This window comes from Hydra vulgaris, chromosome 02 (genome assembly GCF_038396675.1).
Source record: "Hydra vulgaris chromosome 02, alternate assembly HydraT2T_AEP".
Taxonomy (NCBI): Eukaryota; Metazoa; Cnidaria; class Hydrozoa; order Anthoathecata; family Hydridae; genus Hydra; species Hydra vulgaris.
In genome coordinates, this window is record NC_088921.1 from 19,122,501 (window position 1) to 19,145,927 (window position 23,427).

A 23,427-nucleotide genomic window follows, 5' to 3' on the forward strand; every position below is an offset into this window, starting at 1 on the left:
TGTTCTAGAGGTATTTTTATCTAGCGCACAAAATAATGGATGGTCAAGGGTCAATGACTGCCTGAGATGATCAAAATTAGTGTTTTGACCTAACAAAAAAATTGCTGGTCAAGGTTGACCTATTAAAAAATATTTGAATTTTTTTTTTTGTCATTTATCCAACCAAAAGCTAAAAAAAAATTACAAATTTATAATTTTTACAAAATCAGGTCTCTTACAGTTAAAAACTAGTCAATGGAGTCAGAGGCGTTTTCAGCTGACCCCCTGACATTTCTAATAAATTGATCTCAGCAGTGCTGACTTAAGGAGGGGGGATTTTTTTTAAGAGAACTTATTTGCCCATAATGACTGTGGGAAAAGACGGCACCATATTGAGCAATATTAATAAATAAAAGCTAGTGTAAATTAAAATGAAATCAAATTTCAGATTAATGTATTTAAAAATGTTATAATTGCATCAGTTATTTACCTTAAAACTTTATTACGATGATTTAGTTTGAAATTATGTCAAAAGTAGTTTTAAAGCATAAAGTATTTTCTTATTTACAAAGTTTATGAAACAAAAGTTAAAACACTTAAATAAATTTTTTTAATTGACTAGCCAAGAAAAAAAAGTTGTCTGTTAATTCTATGTATTAGCCGGTCAAATCGATTGCCTACTTTTTATTTTTTTTATTTTTTGTGTGCTGATTTTATCTATTTATACAGATCCTAAAAACTTTATGACTTCCATTACTTTAATCATATATTTATTTGTTGAAAAGTCATGTTGGTCAACAGTTTGTTCAACTATTCCAACAACATGATTGCAAAAAATGACAACTTAGCGCTGAGTTTTTCTGATTTGTTTATCATCGTTTGATACATCAAACATAAAAAAATGACAACTTAGCGCTGAGTTTTTCCAATTTGTTTATCATCATTTGATACATCAAAACTCTATAGTTGTTGAATTGTAAAAATTTAAGATTTTATTTTGCAATTAAATGTTTTTGCAGAGTTTATAAAAAAGTGGCTGTTTTTTTATTCTGTTTAAGTCTTAAATAAATTGAAATTAAATCTGCCAATTTCTAATTACTGAATGTGCTTTTGATGTTTTTGAATTAATACTTTTCATTAATTTTTTATTTTAATTGAAAAATTGTTTTACAATTCTCTTCCAACCCTATAACTTTAAATAATGAGTCTTGATGAACGTGAGCACTACGCACTAGTTTAGCCTGGTATAACTAGAGATGTGGTAAAGATCAAACTGGGAATTTCTAGCTTTTAAAGCCAGCATCCACTAAAAAAAAGTTAAACATCTAGTTAAGTCATTATCTCTTTTTGCTAAAGGGGTGTTGATCTACCATCTTCAAATACTGCAAACTTTATTTTTATCACATCAGAAACAATAATTTCTGCAGCACATGGAACTGGATTAATAACTGTCTAATACCCACAGGCCAACAAAAAAGAGTTTTTTTTCTGACACCGAGCAAGTGATATGTTTTTCTCATCGTATTTGTCATTTTGATTCATGTATGCAAACCTTTTTTTCCTGTTGTGTCAAGTTCTAAAGATATTTGGGTTTAGGTCTCTAATACTTAAGGTAAAATCTGGATTATTGTCAAAAAAAATTTTTTTTTTTACTTTTAATTATAGTTTTTGTTTTGTTTAGCAATTATTTGCTGTGCATCTTAACTTCAATCGTGATTTAACAATAAGAAAGTCTGGAATGGTAAAAATCAATTACCAAGTCTTTACATCATATGTGAGTGGTTATTTTTTTTGATGTAATTATGCCTAATTACATTTTATACATAAGTAATACATAATATACTCTCTTAATTTATATATATTAAAACAAAATTATATCTAAAAATAAATAAAATTGTTGTATCTACATAATTAACTCTTAGGTTATTATTTTAATGTGTACATACATCAAATGATATTGCAGGATGAATGTTTTTACATGGACTAATATAGTGGTATGCGCAGTGGAGTGTACAATGACTTTTGGGTTTTGATTACTTTTATTTAAAAGAAAGAAAAAAAATATTCTAGTCTTGCTTTTAAATGTCCAAAAACAAAACTTTATGGGCAAGTTTCAAGATTAAAAAACCTTTTTTTCTTTCTTTTAATTATAAGCAAAACCCAAACTCTCAGTCAATGTGTGTATGTATGTATGTATGTATGTATGTATGTATGTATGTATGTATGTATGTATGTATGTATGTATGTATGTATGTATGTATGTATGTATGTATGTATGTATGTATGTGTGTATGTATGTTTGTATGTATGTATGCATGCATACATACATACATACATATGTATGTATGTATGAATGCATGCATGCATGCATGCATGTATGTATGTATGTATGTATAAACATATAGATTTACATATATGTATACTTTTTATTTTTATTTAATTTTTATTTTACTTACTTTATTCTTTATTCTGAAAAAGAAGAAGAATAATGATAAAAAATCTTTTTTTTACTAAAGGATATTTGACAGAATATTGCAAACTATTTGGCCCAACACCCAATACCAGATTGCAATCAAAAAAAAAAAAGAGCATAAAATAGGATTACATATACCTATTTTTTTTTTACTTTTTATTTTAACAAAGTAATTATTGGCATATTTGATATTTAAAATCTATGGGTGGTAATTATGATAACAAATAATTGAGAGTTTCTCATAAATTACACATACTTTCAAAAATAGCTATTCACTGTGTACACTGCCTCTGGTAAATAGTTTGCTTACTACAACATGTATTGGTAAAATTTTATGTTTATTTTATGGGTAAATCATTTTAAGTTTAACTTTTCTTTGTCACATGTACGCATATTTTTTGTAAAGATTGGTTTGATTGTTTTCATATACATTTCTTTTTGTTACGAAGTGGAGATAAATCATCATTGGTACTACTAGACACCGGCGCTTGTGTCATGCAGCATTTCACTGAGAAGGATTTACCATTATCTGACTTTTCTACTCTGAGAAAGATTGTGTGAATGTGTGTAATACTCTGATTATAATGTGTGACGCTCTGAGAAAGATTGTGATGTGTGACACACATCACAATCATTCTCAAAGCATTTAAAATCTTTTTTTCTTTTGCTCTCTGTATTTTAATAATCTCTTGAAATAAGTTTTGGAATGTACATCAATAAAAAGGCAACCGTGTATTTGACACTCCTATTAAAATTAAACCATGCTTTAAGTTCAGGTTGTATGAAGATATCATTTTTAATAAGTTTAGAGTTCTTTCTGTTATATTTATCTATAGCAACTTCTGAAATTACCTCAAAAATTCAAGAAATACCTAAGCTGGCTATTTTTATAATCTTTTTGAATGGCTTGAAGAATATGACATACTTTTATACATAATTATAGTTAAAATAATTTGATGATATTGTATAGCAATATTTATATATTAAATAACAGTATTTTTATATTATTGTTTTTTTTTTTAAATGATTGTTTTAACATTTTTATATTGTTATGTATTTATTTATTTAATGAATAAATCATTAAATAAATATAAAAATAGTAATATAAAAATTGATTAAAAAAGATTGATAAGATAAAATAAAGATATATTTTTTTTAAATTTTTTTTATTGCCTTTTTCATGCTAAAAAATAAATACTATAATAAAAATAAAATAAATACTATAATAATAATAAAAATGTATCAGGAAGAGTTCATTTTACATATATATATATATATATATATATATATATATATATATATATATATATATATATATATATATATATATATATATATATATATATATATATATATATATATATATATATATATATATATATATATATATATGTATCAGGAAGAGTTCATTTTATATATATATATATATATATGTATATATATATATATATATATATATATATATATATATATATATATATATATATATATATATATATATATATACATATATATATATATATATAAACATTAGGGTGTCCCAAAAAACAACATTTTTGAAAAATATATGCAGAGACCCCCTTAATGTGTTCTATCTAATACAAAAACACTAGATTTTAAATTTTTCTGAATAAAAAATATTTTAAGGGGTCCCTCAAGACCTTCAAATATTTAATGGGTCCCTAATATTTTCAACAAAAAAATTTTCAAAAATATGCCAACCTGGTACTCAAATGGAGTGAAATTATATAAAAATTTCAAAAATAATATAGATTTCAAATAAAGAATTGTTATTTTTGGTTTTATTACATGAAAAATTACGTTTTTTAACAAAAAACAAAAAATGCATTTTTTATGTATTTTTATGACAATTTTAATAAGTTAAAATTTTTCCAAATTAAATATTATTTTTGAAATTTTTATATAATTTTGCTTCATTTGAATACCAGGTTGACATACTTTTGAAAAACTTTTTTTTTGAAAATATTAGGGACCCATTAAATATTCAAGGGTCTTGTGGGACCCCTTAATATATTTTTCATTCAAAAAAATTTTAAATCTAGTGTTTTTGTATGAGAACACACTAAGGGGGACTCTGCATATATTTTTCAAAAATGTTGTTTTTTGGGACACCCTAATATACATCTATATATATATATATATATATATATATATATATATATATATATATATATATATATATATATATATATATATATATATATATATATATATATATATATATATATATATATATATATATATATATATATATATATATATATATATACAGTTATGTTTTCTATTTAGAAAGAAAGATTTTTGATATATGCCAACTACTGTACTGATTTACCAATTGCTCAGCAGCAGGTATATTTAATTTTTATTATTATTTAGTTATGTTATTAAGCTAATCAAGATATTTATAAATTTATAAATTATATATTCTTTTGTTTTATTTGTGAAAAAAATTACTTATTTATAAATTTATTAACAATAAAACACTTTAAACTTGAAAACCTCTTAAAAATTTGGTTTGTAATTGAAGTACTTTCAATAAAACTATTTTTTGATTGATTAAAAATGTAGTGGAAAAATTAAAATCTGCTTTACAGATCAGCACATAACATGTGTTATAAATCTTAAATTTTCTTATTAAAACTAAATTTCTAAAAAACTTAAACTTTTATATCAATTATTTTTTTAGATTATAGAGTTGTGCAAATCTTCTGTTTTTAGAGAGAAAGTGGAGGTAAGTAAATTAATTTTCAATTTTTGTAAAAAAAATGTTTCTAGAAATAAGATGAAATAGAAATAATTTTTTATTCTTTATATGTTTTGTAATATAGTTATTACATTAGAAAAGAGTTTAATTTTACAATAAATTTCTGGAATACTTTGTATTATTGTAACTCCTTTGTGTTTAAACTTTTTTTTTTCTCCTCGAAAATTGGAATTTTCTCTTTAGAATTCCAAATTACAGTTTTTGAATTTTTTTTTTTTTTTTTTCTTAAATTTTTTGTCTTGCTCTTTAAACACTTTTCTTTGCTCTCTGTTACAACTCAAAAACTCACAACTTATAACAAAAGTGGTAATAATTTGTTTTAACATAATCTGTACTTAATTTTGTCTTGCAAGATATCCTGGAATCGTTAAGTGCTATTTTTTTAATCACAAACAGTAAGTTTAAGATCTTTACTATAGGAATATATTTTACTATAGGAATATATTTTACTATAGGAATATATTTTAACTTTAGTCAAATTTAATTAGTCCTTTATTTTTATCTGTCAATATGTTATCTTTTTTTTGGTGACTTTAGTTTTGATACTCAAAATGTTGGCTCTAATACCTATTACTATGCTAATACTCTATTAGCACTGACCTTGTTGCCAATAAAGCTTAGAATTTTTGATTTTTCTTAATCTCCTGTTTCACCAAGTCTTCTAGCCAGATAGTCAGCTTTATAATACCAAGATAATAAAATATTTTTTTTGGGCTTTTATAAATATAAATATAAGAATTAATAAATTTTACATTTGAATCAATACAACTCTTTTATAAATATATATACCAATATAACTTGGGCTTTTTAGAAAGCGCAAGTTATATTGGTACTTTATTATCTTGGTAGCTTTAAGAAGTACAAGACCGACTGGGATTTATTTTTTCTTATTTAAATTCCCAGATTAATAAATCTCGTATTTTATCCTAGAAGTTGATTTTTAAAAAAAAATCATTAATAGTCTCATTAGCAAAAGAAAATCTAACATTTATTTATTGTCCGATTTTATTACCTCTCTCAATAGAACTGGAGATTAAATTGTAAAGAACTTTGTTCTCCTGAACAAAATATTTCACAATGAAAAATTTAACTTTTTAAGTTCCCAATTTTTTCAAGAATTCAAACTAATTTTTTTAATACATATTAAAACTTTTTAATTAAAATATTTAAGTGCTTAATTAAATCTTGCTTTTTTTTTTACCTGCTGCAAAACATACTTTTTCAAATAATTTTTTTACTATTATATCTTCTCTATGTAATTATTAATAAGTATAAATGGTATTTGTTATTTGAATCATAATTTGATATTCTGATTCTACTATCAACATTGTTAATGAATGTCTTTTACTTTGAGTCTCCTTTTATTTCAGTTCAGTATGCGGTAGTGGTGTAGTGGTAAAGCGCTCGCTTCATAAGCGAGAGGTTCCGAGTTCGATCCCCACCACGTCCCTGGTAGTACCGCGCTCAACTTGTTTCTCCTCGCAGCGGCCTTGTTCGTCAAGGTTCGTGTTTCGGAGTTATAGAGTTGAGAGAGGGTTATAACCACTATTAAGTAGCCTCCTCATCTGTAGTGGCTTTATCGGCCTTGAAGAGGTGAATAACAAAAAAAAAAAATTCTTTTCTTTTTTCTACTGATCTACTAGAAAAACCAAATTTTCAATTCATTGCTAAGTTAGTTAAATATCCTAAGTTTGTCTTATCTTCTTATTTCCTTGATCCTGATTTCATGTTCCCTATCTCTATATATTTTTTATCTGTCCATATATGAAATACTGATGTTATATTTGAACTGAATCTTTAATAATGCTCTTAAGGCAAGGTCCATAAACTTATTTGAACTTTAATTGGATCTATTTTAGCTGGTAAACTTGAACACAAAATTACACAAAAGTTTCGATAATATTTTAGTTGAAAATAATTTTTTTAAATACAATATATATATATTTTTTTTACTTTTATTAAAAATAAGTTATAAAATTTATACTTTTATTATGGCTAATCAGTTACAATTAAAAAAATGTTGTGTTTATATTATTATTTACAGAAGGTTGTCAGATGGCTTATAGAATTGAAATTATCATAATATATATTTTTCAATGTTTTTCATGTTTTCTAGGCATGTAATAGAACTGCTGAAAGAAAATTTCCATTGCAAGAACAATTGGTTGTTCCATTTCAGAGGATTTTAAAATATCCATTATTGCTCAGGGTTAGTATTTAGAATTTTAATTATAAAAGTTTAATTATATATATTTATGTGTGTGTGTATATATATATATATATATATATATATATATATATATATATATATATATATATATATATATATATATATATATATATATATATATATATATATATATATATATATATATATATATATATATATATATATATATATATATATATACATACACAGAAAAAACACATACTGAAACTGTTTGAACTTGAGTAGACACTTATCGTAATGAAATTAATATTGTTTTTGTTTAAAATATTGTTGGCTTTTTGTAAGTAATTTAAGTACATAGTTTCAAGAAAGTTTATTTGTTTATTTCAAAGTTTAGGCTGCCAAAGTAATCATAAATAAAACATGTTTTTAAAGCAAATATTTCAGACTATTACTTTCGTAATTTCCTCACAAATTGTAAGGAATCTTTAGAGTATTAGACCAACAAGTCATATAACAATCTATTAGTTTAGTTAATTAAATCTTAAAAGTTTAAAAACATTTTTAACTGTTTATTTGATACTCTACAAGTTCTTTCTAACATCTTTTATTTTTGGCAGTACTATTAATATTATTGACTATTATTATTGTTAACTGTTTTTAAAAGAATTGTTTTTAAAAGGTGTTATTCTTATTCTTATTATTACCATAATTTCAATTACCATTAAAAATCTTTTAATTGATTTTATAAATCATCATATAAAACTAAAAAAATGAAGTATAATCAAAGTACAATAATACAAATAGTAATTACAAATAAAGTACGATATAATTATTAAAAAACAATTGCTAATCGCATACAGTACAATGCAATATTAAAAACTAACCTCAAATCATAACAGAAAAGAGTTAAGCGGTGATCAAATATTTTAAATTAAGAAATCGTGAAATAAGATATAAAACAATTTTATATTTTGTTTAAATCTTATTCAATGCTTTCTTATAAATTTAATGTTCCTAACTCTTTTGCACATTTGTATACAAAATTAAAGGCAGTGGGTTTTAAAAATATAAAAAAACTAATTGAAACTTTTTATATTTATTTTAAAGCAAAACAAATAACTCTAATAGCATATTTCAAAATATATCTTTTTTTATTATTATTTTTATTATCAGTTAGTTTCTAATTTAAAACATTTAAATTTTTAAATAAATAGTTCCTTTAACTTTCCCCAAATATCAATTTTAATGTTTCATACAATGTGCCAATAGCTTTAGCATAATTTTTTATTCATTGATTTTTAAAATACTGTGTAAATTTTTTGGACCTTAAGTAATTTTTTTTTTTTATATATAACTTTTTTTTTTTTTTTTTTTTAATTTTGAATCTTTAAATTTCCTGGTGTTTCAAAAAATAATTAATATTAATAAAAAGTTTTTTAAGTTTTTTACTGTTATTATTTTTGCAGTAGTTAATTTATTGTTTTATTTTTTCATTAATTTTTGCAATATGATAAATTGGCAGTTTTATCAAAATAGTATTCATGGTTTTTAATAAACTGAGAACTTAATGACCAGAAATATTTCCAGATGTTGCAAATCCTTGCATAATCTTTTAGTCTTCTGTATCAAGAGAAGAAAGGAAAAATTTGTAATAATGTAAACACTGAGATATAATTTCATCTTTCCTAAATATATTAGTCATATATTTCAAATTTTTTCAGAGGTTGCAGGTTTTAGTTGTTGGGTTGTACGGTTTACAGTGTTTTAAGATTTTCCACTTTATTGTATGTTTTATGGCCTTCTTTCAAAATCCAAATCTCCTTAGATCCTTAAATCCAAATCTCCTTAGAAAGTTTGGTATCATTTTTATACTTACCGTGTTCAAAAGTTTTTAAGTGATTCATGTATATTCTCTAAGGTGTTTCAAAAAAAGGTCATATCTGAAAAAAGAAAAGAGCCTTGGCTTAAAAAAATTTTTTTTTTAATTTTGGAAAATCATAAGGGTCCCATTCGGGGGGTAAAAGAGGCAATTTTTAGGGTATTTTGTATCATTTTTAAAACAGTTTGTAGAAAATATTAAAATTAATATTATTGAATTTTTTTATATTGATGTTTGTAAAGACTTATGTAATCAAAATAAAATGGGCTCTGTTCTCAAAAAAAGTTTTAAACTTGTTTGCCACCTGTTTTTTTTAATTAATTACACAGATCAACAACAAAAAATTTTGTTTCTGGTGCCATGCAAACAATTTGATTTTTGTATAGCATTTCTCTTTTTGATTTCAAATATGCAACTCATTTTTTACCATCACATCAAGTTGTAAAGATATTTAGGTTCAAATTTTCAGTATTTAGGGTAAAGTCCCTAATATTGTCGAAAAAAAAGTTATTCAAAAGTATGTCAACCTGGGTCTCAAAAGAAGCGTATTTTCATAGAGATTTTAGAAAACATAAATATTTTTCCTTAAAATTTATTGACAAAAAAATTGAGAAAAAATGCTAAAGACTCTTAAAAAAATTTCAACAGAATGTTATTCAGCAATAATACAAAAAATACTTATTTTTATTACAAATGAATAACATTTTTAAAATCGCTATGAAAATATGCTTCTTTTGAGACCCAGGTTGACACACTTTTGAATAACTTTTTTGAATAAATTTTTTTGACAATATCAGGGACTTTACCCTAAATACTTAAGATTTGAACCTAAATATCTTTACAACTTGGCGTGATGGTAAAAAAAGAGTTGCATATTTGAAATCAAAATGAGAAATGCTATACAAGAAACAAATTGTTTGCTCGGCACCAGAAAAAGTTTTTTTTTTTGTTGACCTGTGTTATTTGTAAAAAAAAGTCCCTTGTTTTTTCTTTTCAGAATATGTTCTGTTTATTAGTTCTTGAGCTAACTTAAAATGTCATCTCAGAGAAGTGATTAACAACATCAAGTCACTTGACTGTTACTCTGAATTCTAGATAAAAATTGTTGAATTTTAAAAACTCTAGTGGAGTCTTGACCCATTGAGTTTCTGCCTTTCCATGCCTAAGCATTATAAAAACTAGCCATGACTTGTCTGTTGTTAATGGAGTCAAACTAGCAGGCTCATCTTAATTGAAGTGATCAAACTATATTGAATAGCTTCAACTTCAAGTTGAAGCTATTCAATATAGTTTGATCCATTATCTGGTGCTCTAAAGGAAAACTGTCACTTAGACATCATTGTAAACTTTACTTTTTCAGCTGTTTTATTTTGATTAAGTCTTTACAAACATAAATATATAAAACAAGTTTGTAATGCATTTGCAGGTTCTTATATTCTGACTTGTATCACTTGTAAAATCTTGCGGTTATGTCTTTTTTACATTACATCAGAATTCATTCTACTGTGGTTTTCAAATGATTTTTAAAATGTTTTTAAAATGTTTTTTAATGTTTTTGAATTATATATATAAAATAGCTAATGATTGCCATAAGGCATGAGTTACTGAATTAAATGACTCTATTTATAAGGAATTTATAAAAAATGATAACACCTACAGTGTAATTAACTTTTTAGACATTGCAATCATTCTTGAAAATTATAATAAAACTCAAAGAGACATTTACTATAAAGAAACTAACACCCATGACTATTTAAACTATAACAGTCATCATCCATTTCACATTAAAAAGAATATTCCTTATAATTTAGCTAAAAGAATAATTGTTTTTACATCTAATTCTGAAATCAAAAAATTACGCATAATAGAACTAAAGTCATGGTTAAAAGATTGCGAATACCCTGATGAAGTTATAGAAAAAGCATTTCATAATGCAAAACTACAAAGACCAGCTCCACAAAAGGAATCTAAAAAAGTATTAAGTTAGGAGGGCATTCAAATACAAATATATTTGGTGCAAAATTTGCAAACTATATCTTCAAGAAGTAGATAAGTTTAAAACGTCTAACAGTACTATTTGGAAAGTGAAAAGTCGCATCACATACAACAGCAAAAATGTAACTTATCACCCAAAATATTAAAAAAAAAAAAACATATACTGGTAAAACTAATAATTTGAGATTATGTATAAACGGACATATTTCCAGTTGCAGAAATGGCTTATCAGCTGATCCATTTGAAAATCATGTTTATACTTGTCAACATGCCCACAAAAGTGTAATTAAACCTTTTTTCCAACTTTTCGTCTTTCTTGAGCTTAACAATGAAAGTTTTTTGTTATCATATGAAAAGCATTTGCACAAACAAAAACATGATACATTTAATTGATATTTCCTGTCTATAATTACAATTCAATCCTTCACAATCAATAGTTACTCATAGCAACAATTTGAAAATTAAATTATTTTTGTTTTTAATACAAACATCTTGCAATAATACCAAAAACAGCACTACTGATGATTATTTAAAAGGCCTCTAGTGCGAATAGTTTTAGTATATAAAAAAATATTTTGTATTAGTAATTTTTTCTGTTAATTATATTTTTTTAATAAAAACATTTTGAGAAAAAAGATTTACTGGATTTTCTATTTGTTTCACTGTTCTGACTATTTTTGAATTTATATTAAATATATATATATAGCATAGTATATACTATAATACCATATTATATTATTATATTATATCCAGATCGATATCAATGAAAGTATATATATATATATATATATACACTAATTTATAATTGCTCTGTTCTTTTAACAACATTGAGCACTCTGTTTTGTAGAATACATTTTAAAATTGTTTAAATATATATATATATATATATATATATATATATATATATATATATATATATATATATATATATATATATATATATATATATATATATGCAACTTTTGTAAAAAATTTAAAGTTTCTTGCCTGTTAGAAATCGTCAGTCATTGAAGGGTAGTTCAAATGAGCAAGAAATTTGTAAAAAATATCATCATTTCAGATTTTGCTGATTTTTATATAGTTGAGAGTACTTTGTTTCTAAAGAATTCCTTAAAAGTTTTTTAGCCTCTAGAAATATGACTATTTTACTTTTAGCAGATGTTATTCAGTCCCCTCTTGTCTCCTCAGTATTGCAATGATTTCAAGTCACATAACTTAAAAAATATCTTTTTACCTAAAATTTTGTACTTGGCTATTTTTAGAGGTGGCAAATCCAATGAAATGATTAATAAATATAAAAAATTATTCTTAAGTTCATTGTATTTATCAGTTTGAATTATACTGAATTTAATGCGCAAGAAACCTATGTGGCCTTGATGATTACAAAAAATTTTATACACATTCTATATTAATTCATCTTTCAGAAAATATAAGGATTTTGATCTGCAAGTATATGGATTTTCGTATATATATATTGATAACAAGGCACAGTCCCCACTTTTTTGTAGCTAAATATTGCAATTGAGCTCCAGATTAGCTGGAGCTCCTAAACTTTTGGCATTTCTGTTGTGCCAATGAACATGCATGTTAAAGTTGTTAAAAACACCAGTGGTGATGGTGATGGTGGTAGTGGGGCTGGGACATGTGCTCCACCTTTTAGCGGAATCTTGCGATAGATTTTGGGTTTTGATCATTCTGTATTCAATGAATTTTTTTTTAAATATTCAAAGTAAGTAGTATATAATTAGTATAAAATCAGTTTATAGGAATTTTGATTTGTATATAGATTAAAAACAGCCATCCATCTAAAATAATGATATTAACAGAATTTTACATTGTATAGTTTTAAACTTTTTGAACTGAAAAAAGTTTTTATTTTAACTGATATTTAATTCTAAAATGTTAAAATTGAGTTGTTTTATTAAATAAGAACTAATAACAGTTGCGAAAAAAAACATTCTGTCATTACACTAGCATAGAAGAAATTTATTACCTATTAAATTCATTATTACCATTTTTAACAAATTATTACAATTAAACAACCTTGTTAAAGAGATGTGTAAAAAAGAACTTTTACATTCAAAAAGAAATAAAAGAAATCAATCACTGTTTAGTTTTATATTACCATGGTGTTTAAGTTGCTTTAATTATATTAGCTACTATTGGTTTCTCATTTTTAATTTAATCTGAAATGCAAATTAGTAGTTAGTTTTACAGTAAGAATGGATTCGTGTGATTTTGGAAAAAGGATACTTGTCATAAACTAATTTATTGTAGAATTATAGAGATTTGATTGTTATAGAGAAGATGCCAGAGAAGATTTAATTTGAAGATCTGGAATGATAAATGACAAAATTTTAACTATGTGTCATCATCATGAAAAGATATAAATAGTAGAACAATTTCTGGAACTAGGAGCTATCATCAATTTAACCTAGAATCTATAGTTACCATGTTACCATAGTTTCTATGTTACTATAGTTAGCTTTAGTTACTGTTAGCTTTAAATGAACAAGCAAAGATGTTAACATAACAAAAAATTTTTCTTTGTATTAAAAGTGTTTAAACTAACATTGATACATTGAAATTGGGTGAGTTTATTTTGTGTAAATACTATGCTGATACAATTCATTGGATTATTAAATGAAATTTATCTTTATTGAAGTTTTTTTTATGATGATGGCAAATTGTTAAAGTTTATTATCTATTAAAGATAAATTATATTATGGCAACGTTTAAGTACCTGCACGGCCCTTTTTACAAACTTTTCTGACCATCTAGAACAGGTAAGTGTTGGGCTTTAATTACCAATGTAGTTTGTATCCAACAACAAAAACCCAACAACGACTGACACTTTATTTTTTTGTATTTTAATTTTTAAAGTTTTTAAAACCACAATTTTCAAGGAATTCTTATTCTACTAAGTAATCTTAATTATATAAAAACAAAATATAATCTGGAATCTAATTGCAAAAACTGAGATATAGGGTGACATGGCTTGGTTCAATTGACATGGAATCGCCATGTGTTCAAAATAAAAAGATTACGAATTTAAATTTATGATGGATTGAGTTATGGCATTAAAAGTCTTTAAATTCCTGGTATAATAAGAGGAATGCAGGAATCTCTTTTAAATTTAAATAAATTCACTTTTAAAGATATAATCCTTTTAATTTTCCCCATTGGTTGATTTCTTTTGTTTTCAATGTTGCCACAAATATTTGAAAATTTTGTTGTACCAACTTAATAAAAAAGTTTGTTGTTTTTTAGTTTAATTTTAAATTCCTTCACTTCCAATAAGGATGCAAGCAACCACTCTTAGAATTGGAAGTTACTAGAAGAGAAAAGATGGTGTTTATACAGATAACATTTAACAGGCGACCTAAAAATTATATGAATCAGTAAAACTAGATGAAGGGAGCATATTCTAAAGTACTAATGTTTGAGGAAAAAAATAAATGAATAAGAATTTTTGAAGCACTTAGGAATAGTCACAATAAAAAGATGAGACTTAATTTGATGCAGAGTATGACCAGAATGAATTTTAGTAGATGACGCTAGAGACGCTAATTTTTTAGAGCAGCGCCCATTATTTGTAGAATTTGTATTTGTAGAAAAGATAAAAAAAAGTAACATGATAACATGTTAATGGTTAAAAGTTAACTGCAAAAGCAAATCTGTTTTATACTGTTTGCGTTGTTATTATATACTTTGATAAACTATGTTTATCAAAGTATATAATATAAAATGTAAATATATAAGCAAAAAAAAAGTAAACAATATAAAACGCAAATATATAAGCAAATATAATAACAAGATAATATCAAATTCATTTTCTTTATTTCACTTTCCTTATTTAAGACTGAGAACTAATAACTTTGAGTTGTTTTCTTTTGTTTTGTGTTAATAAGGGTATACAAAAACGTTTTTCCAGAGTTTTCAAAACATTTTAGTACAGCTATGCCCTTATAATAAATTAGCTTGCTGATGCTAATTGTTTTCTAAAAACTCTATTTGTACAACTTGGAATAAATTTAAATTTAACTGATGTTAAAGATCATTGTCTGCAACCATCATGTTCAATACATACTATAAAAATGTTAAATTTTTTTTACCCTTTTACTGCCTTTTATTATTTGTTATTATTTTTATAAATTTATTTTGTTCATTTGTTTTGCTATTTGTCTTAATTGTTTTTATTATTAAAGTTCTGAGTAGTTTTTAGTTTAATGGTTAACTTTGTTTTGAAAAGTATCTTTGTTAAACCATTACACTAAAAATCTTTGTTTTAAAAGAATCTTTGTTTTGTTCTTTGTTTAGGATCTTAAAAAGCAAACTCCCTTGGATCATGAGGAGAGAACGGATGTTGAAAAAGCCTTTGATGCAGTTGATGTACGTTTATTAGAACAATGAGAAAATTACTTTCTGAATATTAGCTTGTTATGAATTAGCTTAACATTTAGGATATCGCCAAGTTTATTAACGAATACAAGAGAGATGCTGAAATGGTGAAACTCATTAATCAAATAGAAGCAAGGTATGTATATATAAAGTTTTTAATTATAAATATTGTTCAATTATAATTAATTATTTTAATATGAATATTAAAGATATGAAGTCGATGGGTTTTTGCAAAAAAAATTCACAACTTTTTTACGAACCTCAATTTGTTTCCAAAACATTTTGCAAATCATTGACTTGTAAACAAAAGTTTATCAACACAATTAAATATAAATAAGTTTAATTATTTTTTTTAATTAAATTTTAATTATTATTAAATATATTTAATTAAAAAAATAAAAGAAATAAAAAGCTTTTGTGGTTTTAGAGAAATCTCAATTTTAAGTTGACCGTAATTTTCCGTGTCCACCCAATATATAGAGCAAATTTAATTTCATGTTGAGATTCGTGGTTTGTAAAAACTTTATTTAAAGAAGTAAGTATAGTACAGACACTATTTAAAAAAACTCATTCACTCAAGTACACTTAAAAACTCATTAAAGTACACTAAAAAAAACTCATTTATGTACACTTAAAAGTACAGTATGTATTAAATGATATTATCAGAATACACTAGTTTTTTCAAAAACATAGCTACTTCAGGCCTCGGAATTGAGGTTGGCATGCAGCAATGCTGTCCTGACAGTGTCTAAAGTTAGAAATTTTTAATCAAAATAGTTTTTATTTTCTTTTAGTGAAAATATTACTTTTCTTAAGTAACCATGCTTTTTTTTGAAATATAATAAAATTGTGTTTTTTTGAAATATAATATATAATATCTATATGATAAAATTGCTTTTTTTATGAAATATTTATATATAGAGGTATAAAAGTTTTTTTTTTTTTTTTTTAAAAATATTTTTTTTTTTATAAGCATCTCAATATTTATGGCAAAGGTCTACAGCCTTCACCATTTGTAATTTACCGAAAACATTAGGCTGGCGTGCACAATTATAAAACTTTGTTTGCTATTGTATTTGCTTTCGCTATTAAAAGAGAATGCTTTATTAAATCTAAAAGTTAATTAAAATCAACCAAATTTTTTATTCAAATTCCTAATAAGTGGTATAATAGTGGTATATATCAAGTTCTTAATAAGATAAAAAAATAAAAGTTTTGTTTTGCAAATTTTCAAACAAATGTTGACATTTGGAAGAAAAGTTGACATTGTTAAATGTTCTCACGCTCACTGATTTGTCCGATACCATTTTTAAATTTTTTTCTGAACTGTTATTAACCTAAAACCATTTTAGGTCGTCAATTTTTTTTCTAATTCCAAAGCCTGCTACTGTGCTAAGATTTGGGTAATCAATTATTTGATTTTATATATATTTTTTCAAAGTATTTTTTTTTTTTACTAGTGTAAAGTACGATGTTCAAGTACAAGGGGTAAGGAATATTCATTATAATCTTTTTTTTTTTTAAGTTAAATAAACCATTGTTTATTAATAAACAACCAAGAAAACTTTAGTTTGTTACCATAGAAACAAGCAGTTAATTTGTTGCCATACCAACAACTATTGTTGTTTAACAAAGAACAGTTGTTTTGCTATCGTACAAATAAAAAGTTGCTTAAAAAGTTACTAAGCAAATCGATGTTTTTTACCAAAATAGTCTGTCTTTGTCAAATTAATTTTCAGGAATTTAAATTCAATTTTTTTAATACATTTTTCGTAGGCAAAGTTCAATCAATATGGAAAGCATATAAAAAATGGTGACATTCAAGTGAAGTTTGACAGTAATGATAGAACAATATTAAAGTAAGAAAATAATTAAAATGAAATAAAAAAAGTTTGTTTTTGTTTGAGTTGTTTGGTTTTAAATTATATTTAGGAATAAAAATGTGTTGTTGTTTGTTTTTTTTTTGTTTTTTTTCTCAAGTTAGTAAATAATAAACTTAATAATCATTACTATTGTTTTATAAATTTCATTTATGAAATTCTTTAGGTATTGTGTTTTATATCCTAATTGCAGGGAAAATTGCATTGCAATCATTCTCTTTCTTCAGTTTTTTTTTAGTTTTATTTTATAAATAGTAATATTAATATATTTTTCTATTTTCAATAAATTAGATTATTCATAACATATACAAAAAAAAAATAACATTTACAAAAAAAAAAAATTGATCTAATGAGGCCTAATTATAATTTAGATAAATAATTCTATATTTAATTGTTTGTTAAATGTCCTTTAATAATTCTTTATTTGTTTCTTAAATTTATATTCTATAATAGAAATAATATTTTATATTATAAGTATATAATATAACAAACTATTTAATTATTTCAACACTAATAAATATACTATTAAATTATTTCAACACTAATAAATATAAATATGACGCTCAGTTTTCCAAAGATGTATGAGGGATAAAAGAAAGTAATTTTGTACCATTTTTTAATGGGAATTTGTTAGATGTTGCTGACCAGACAACCCAGTTTCAAAAATATGTCATCCTTGTTTAAATGAAAAATTTGAAATCTTAAGGCACAAACTTACTTAACAAGTAGGGCGAAATGGATTCTATATGCAGACACAAAAATAAATTCAATTGTCCTCTTACAACAGCGGTGATTAGATAATATTTGTTCTTTTTCTTTTACATTAGATCTAACTCTGTTTTACAGATGTCAGAAATCATTTCACTGTATTTGTATTTTTTTTTTGTCAAATTTTTATTTACTTTTAAATTATATTTTATGATTTGCAATAGCCTACAAGGTATGAAACTTTAAGTTGCATAAATTGTTGCTATTTCTTCATTTTAAATATATAATGCTCTGAGGGATTTGGTGTGATCCATAACACCAAATCCCTCAATATAAATGTTTTTTATTAACATATTAAGCTTTCTGTTAGCTTTACTACTAGCATGAATAGCTTGATGAAAATGTTTAGCATCACTTGAAACAAATATACCCAGATTTTTTTTTTAATGAAAATTGATGCACAAAAGAACAAATGATTTCCTACTTCTATTTTGTAAATAACTTTAATCTTGTGTAATATATTGACTTATTACTTATTATGAATTATTATTAATTTATTATTCCAATACAATAAAGATTAACAATTTAAAAATTTGAACATCGTTTAGCTTTTAATACAAATATCCCAAACATTTGTTTAGTTTGTTTAGCTAATAGTTCACGGAAAATCAAATAAAGCTAGTTCACGGAAAATCAAATTAATTCGAAATAAACTTAGAGTCTGGGAAAATGGGGTCAGATAGTAAATTTATTGCTGATCAATTCTAATCAAGCCTTTAATAATTATTTAATAATTATTTAGTTATATAAATCAGAAGTATTACAACAAACAACAGAAACAAACATATATTATAAAAGGGAAGCACACGCATAAAGAAGGAGAACAAAAATATATCAGCGTTAAAATAAACTTGAAAATTATGTAGTATAATACCAGGTTCTCGTCAGGAAATGGATAGAGTATTGACCCTTTTAACGGCTTAAACTAATGTGTATTTGTCTGATTGGTTTTAGCAATGTACAATAAACTAAAAAAGCGTAAATTCACACAAACAACTTCATCAGCTGATACCTTCAATACACAAGATTATCAAAAAACAGCCAGGAGAATGCTCAACAATATTTAAGAATATAATAAGACAGACTTGCAAGATGGAAAACAACAATAATATATATATATATATATATATATATATATATATATATATATATATATATATATATATATATATATATATATATATATTAGAGTATTAACTATTATCATTATTTTTCGTTACGAAACTGAAACCCTTTACAATATAGGAACAATTGTAGATAAATGACAGTAACAACATCGATTTTTAGAAAAAACTGAAAAAAGTTCACCCACCTTTTTATTTTTTTTGTGCACACATCGCACAGTTTGACTATCGGTTTCAATTTCACACTGACTTTTTATATGACGTTCTATACTGCTTTTAAGCACTTTCCAGTCAGCTGTTTCCATTTGTTTATAAACAAGACATTTACAGATGGTTGTTAGTTTAGTAGTTTGTTAATAGATGTTGTTTATTATCTTTGTTTGGATCCCAGCTATACCGTGTGAAGTGTGAACTTGTTTGAATATTTTTGTTTTCAGTACAAGATTGTCAATAAAATGTCTTATAGAAATTCCAGCAACAGTGTAAAGTCAAACAGGTATATTTGGATAAAGAATCTACCCTCCTTTTCTAAACAGAAAAGGGATACAAGTATTCCATCTGTTGAAAAGCTAATCAATCTCACACGGATGCCGAAAAACCGTTAAATTCTTGGAAACTTCACTTTTCTGTTCAACAGCGAAAAGCGGCGACTGGATCGACTCAAAATTATGATTACGGATATAAAATTGCTCTGGAGGAAAATTCTAGACTTTCCACTATTATCCAGCACACTCATCAGAAAGAAGCTCAATAGTCTGATTGATCTATATGACAAAAATAAAAAGAAACTGTCTGATAAATTCACTGCAACACTTTTTCAGTTATTTGATGTCACTAACGTTAATGGAGAATGGAAAAGCACGGAGGATAAAGAGCTCTACCAGAGGCAAGTTAAGAGTGGAGGAAAGATTGGTTATTCAATGGTCAAACAAGCCCCTTTGGAATCAATCCACCCAAGAAAGCAAATCCGACTATCAACAACTCAACCTCAAGCCAGCTCTTTTCAATCCCAACCCACGCAAACACATGAAAGTGACTCAGAATCTTCGGATTCTTCACCCGAGTTGAAACCTCTGATTCTTCACCCGAGTCGCCAACCTCTTCTTCCACGTCATCTCCTGAATGCAAACCGAAATACCAAAGATTAAGCACTACAACAGCGGGTTTACTAGTACTGAAAAACAACAATTCTACACATAAAGCACAAGACGTTTTTGCTACCATTGCTAAACATGATCATGATGTGCCGGTTCCAAGTCAGGCGGGTGTCTGGAAACAAGTAATCTCTGAAGGACAGAAAATAAAAACCAAAATTGTTCAAAAACTTTAAAGCAAAGATCCCTATTGTATCCAGTTTGATGGTAAAAGAATGCAAAGGGAAGAGTATCAAGTCGTTCTGCTGAAAAATTTGACAACCGAAATCAAACTCGGTATTCTTAAATGTGAGAGTGGTTCTGCCGCAGCTATTCACAAGGAACTACATCAGCTAATTGATGAATACGATGCTTGGAAAAATATTCGCATGATAATCTGCGACACAATCGCAGTAAATACTGGTCGTTTGCACAGGATTGTAAAGCTCATACAGGATGATGTCTTGAGCAATGGCTTTCAGAAGCCACAATATATTGTCAGCACCATGTGCTCGACCTCCTTCTGAAGCATGTCATGGATTTTCTTATTCAAGAGCCAACGACCAAACCAGAACTCAACTATTCCTTCATTAACAAATTAACAGAAAACTATGTCTCTTTTCAGGCTAATTATCACCTCGTTGCAACAGATGATGTTAACACAGGCGAGAACCCTGGATGGCGAGATGATTTTAAGTTCTTATATGAACTATGTCAAGCATATTGTCATTACAAAACAACTTCACGTTGGCCTAGAATCAGGCAAGATGGAACTCACGTGCGATATATGCTATTATAGCATTATTTCTGATACCAGAGTGGCGCAGTATCCTCACTCCAGCATACGACTTCATCTGCTACAAATGGGCAAATGCTTGGTTCCATTCGCAACACTACAATGGACTGTTTACCTCACTCATGAAGATAAAATGCAAGAAAGCAGTTAAGTGTTTGGAGATGCATTGGTTAGTCGAAGAGTCATTAAACAAAAAACAACGTTATTTTAAAAAAAATTATTATATTTTCACTTCTTTCTACCAAAGAGGAGGGGGGGGGGAACTTTTTTAAAAAAAAATCAAAAAAATGCAATTTTTATTCTTCAATTACTCATAAACTTTCCTCGATTGCAAGTATTCATAAAAAAATTTTTTGTTATCACACTAATATATATATATATATATATATATATATATATATATATATATATATATATATATATATATATATATATATATATATATATATATATATATATATATATATATATATATATATATATATATATGTATATATATATACACACGTCAAAAAAGTCACCCCCTGATGATTTTTCAATAAAAACAAATTTTTATATGCTTAAATTTAGATTTTTGACCCCAATTTTTTTTCTAATATTGAATTTATATCAAAAAACATTTTTATAACAAGAAATTAATATTCTTATACTTAAAACAAAAATTATCCACTAAAGTCAAAAAAGTGTATCACCCCCTAAAATAGCCAAAAACAAACAATTTTGATTAATAGAAAGTATTCTAACTAATTTTTTAGCAAAGTTTGCTTTCTTTTTAGGTTCTTAATAAAAAAATCATGGTGAAAAGATAAAATTCATGAATCAGTAAAAAAATTGATCCTGTGAAACTAAAAGTGGAAAAGGATATAAAACTATTTCTAAAATAGTAAATATTAAGCCTAATAGTATAGGAAATATAAAAGGAAATATCATTAGAAAAAATAAAAAAATGGGTATCATAAAGAATTTGCCAAGAAATAGATGCCCAGCTCAGACTACCTAATGCATTGATAGAGAAATTATTTAAAAAGTTGAACAAGATCAAGGATTATCTGCACCAAAGCTAGCAAAATATTTACAAATAGATCATAGTATAACTGTAAATCCTCAAACTCTTTGCAATCGCTAGAAAAATCAAGATTTTGTAGGTAAAATTGCTCCAAAAAAGCCTTTTTTGAGTAAAATGAATCAAAAGAAAAGATTGGCTTGGGCTAAGAAACATTTGAATTGGTCTATTGATCATTGACGGCTTCTTGTTATTTTTTGAAAATATTGACTTATGGGGTGTTACTAAAACTTCTATAACTTTTAAAATATTAAAGATAATTTTGTTTTGTAAAAAGAATAAAAACACCAATAAAATGTTTCATCTTACGACATTTAATGCATTAGTAAAAAAACTTCTTTAAGTTTAAAAAAAACGCGACAAATGATGAAGTTGGCTGAATTCAAGTAATTTGATGTTACTTTTTATCAAAAAAAAATCAGAAAAATTTATTTCTGATAGTTATTCTCAAATATACCCATTGTTTGACCATTATAAAAACAAAAAAACCTTACTTAATTGTTTAAGGATAGCTAAAACAGACTTAATTGAGGTCTGAAAGCAAGCCGCACTTTTAGCAAAGTTATGAAAAATGTAGTTAAAGGGGGGATTAGCTGTTAAAAGAGTACATTTTTAAACCTAGGAGTTCTTGTTTTAGAAACTTATTTTCCTAAGCCAATAAATTCATTGCATTGCAAAATAAAGCCAGATTTTGATTTTGGAATATTTAGTCAAAACATTTAAAGCTTAAGAGCCATTTTCTGATAAAATCAGGCAAAAGTACTGTCGGCTCAAAAGTGATATCTTTTAATCGCGCTCAATTTTATATACAGTAATGGTTATAGGGTAAAAAAGAAGCCTGTAAATTTTTTTTTTTTAAATATTTCTAGTTCCTGAGTTATGGTCGGTCAAACTTTTGCCCTTTTAATACTTGGATAGTCACTTTTGGGGTTTTATGATTTTTAAACTAAGATTAAAAGCAATGAGACCACTGCACCC

The 23,427-nt window shown here is 25.4% G+C and overlaps 1 protein-coding gene across 1 annotated transcript in view; it reads left to right on the forward strand.

Moving 5' to 3' along the window:
- The window catches only part of LOC101239170 (guanine nucleotide exchange factor VAV2), an 85,233-nt gene that overhangs the window by 38,094 nt on the left and 23,712 nt on the right, over positions 1-23,427 (forward strand). Inside the window, exons 10-17 of the mRNA XM_065790264.1 lie at positions 1,661-1,753; positions 4,763-4,822; positions 5,160-5,204; positions 7,354-7,446; positions 15,605-15,676; positions 15,748-15,821; positions 17,146-17,173; positions 17,462-17,544. Coding sequence (XP_065646336.1) covers positions 1,661-1,753; positions 4,763-4,822; positions 5,160-5,204; positions 7,354-7,446; positions 15,605-15,676; positions 15,748-15,821; positions 17,146-17,173; positions 17,462-17,544 — 548 coding nt within the window. The remainder of the gene's footprint in view (positions 1-1,660; positions 1,754-4,762; positions 4,823-5,159; positions 5,205-7,353; positions 7,447-15,604; positions 15,677-15,747; positions 15,822-17,145; positions 17,174-17,461; positions 17,545-23,427) is intronic.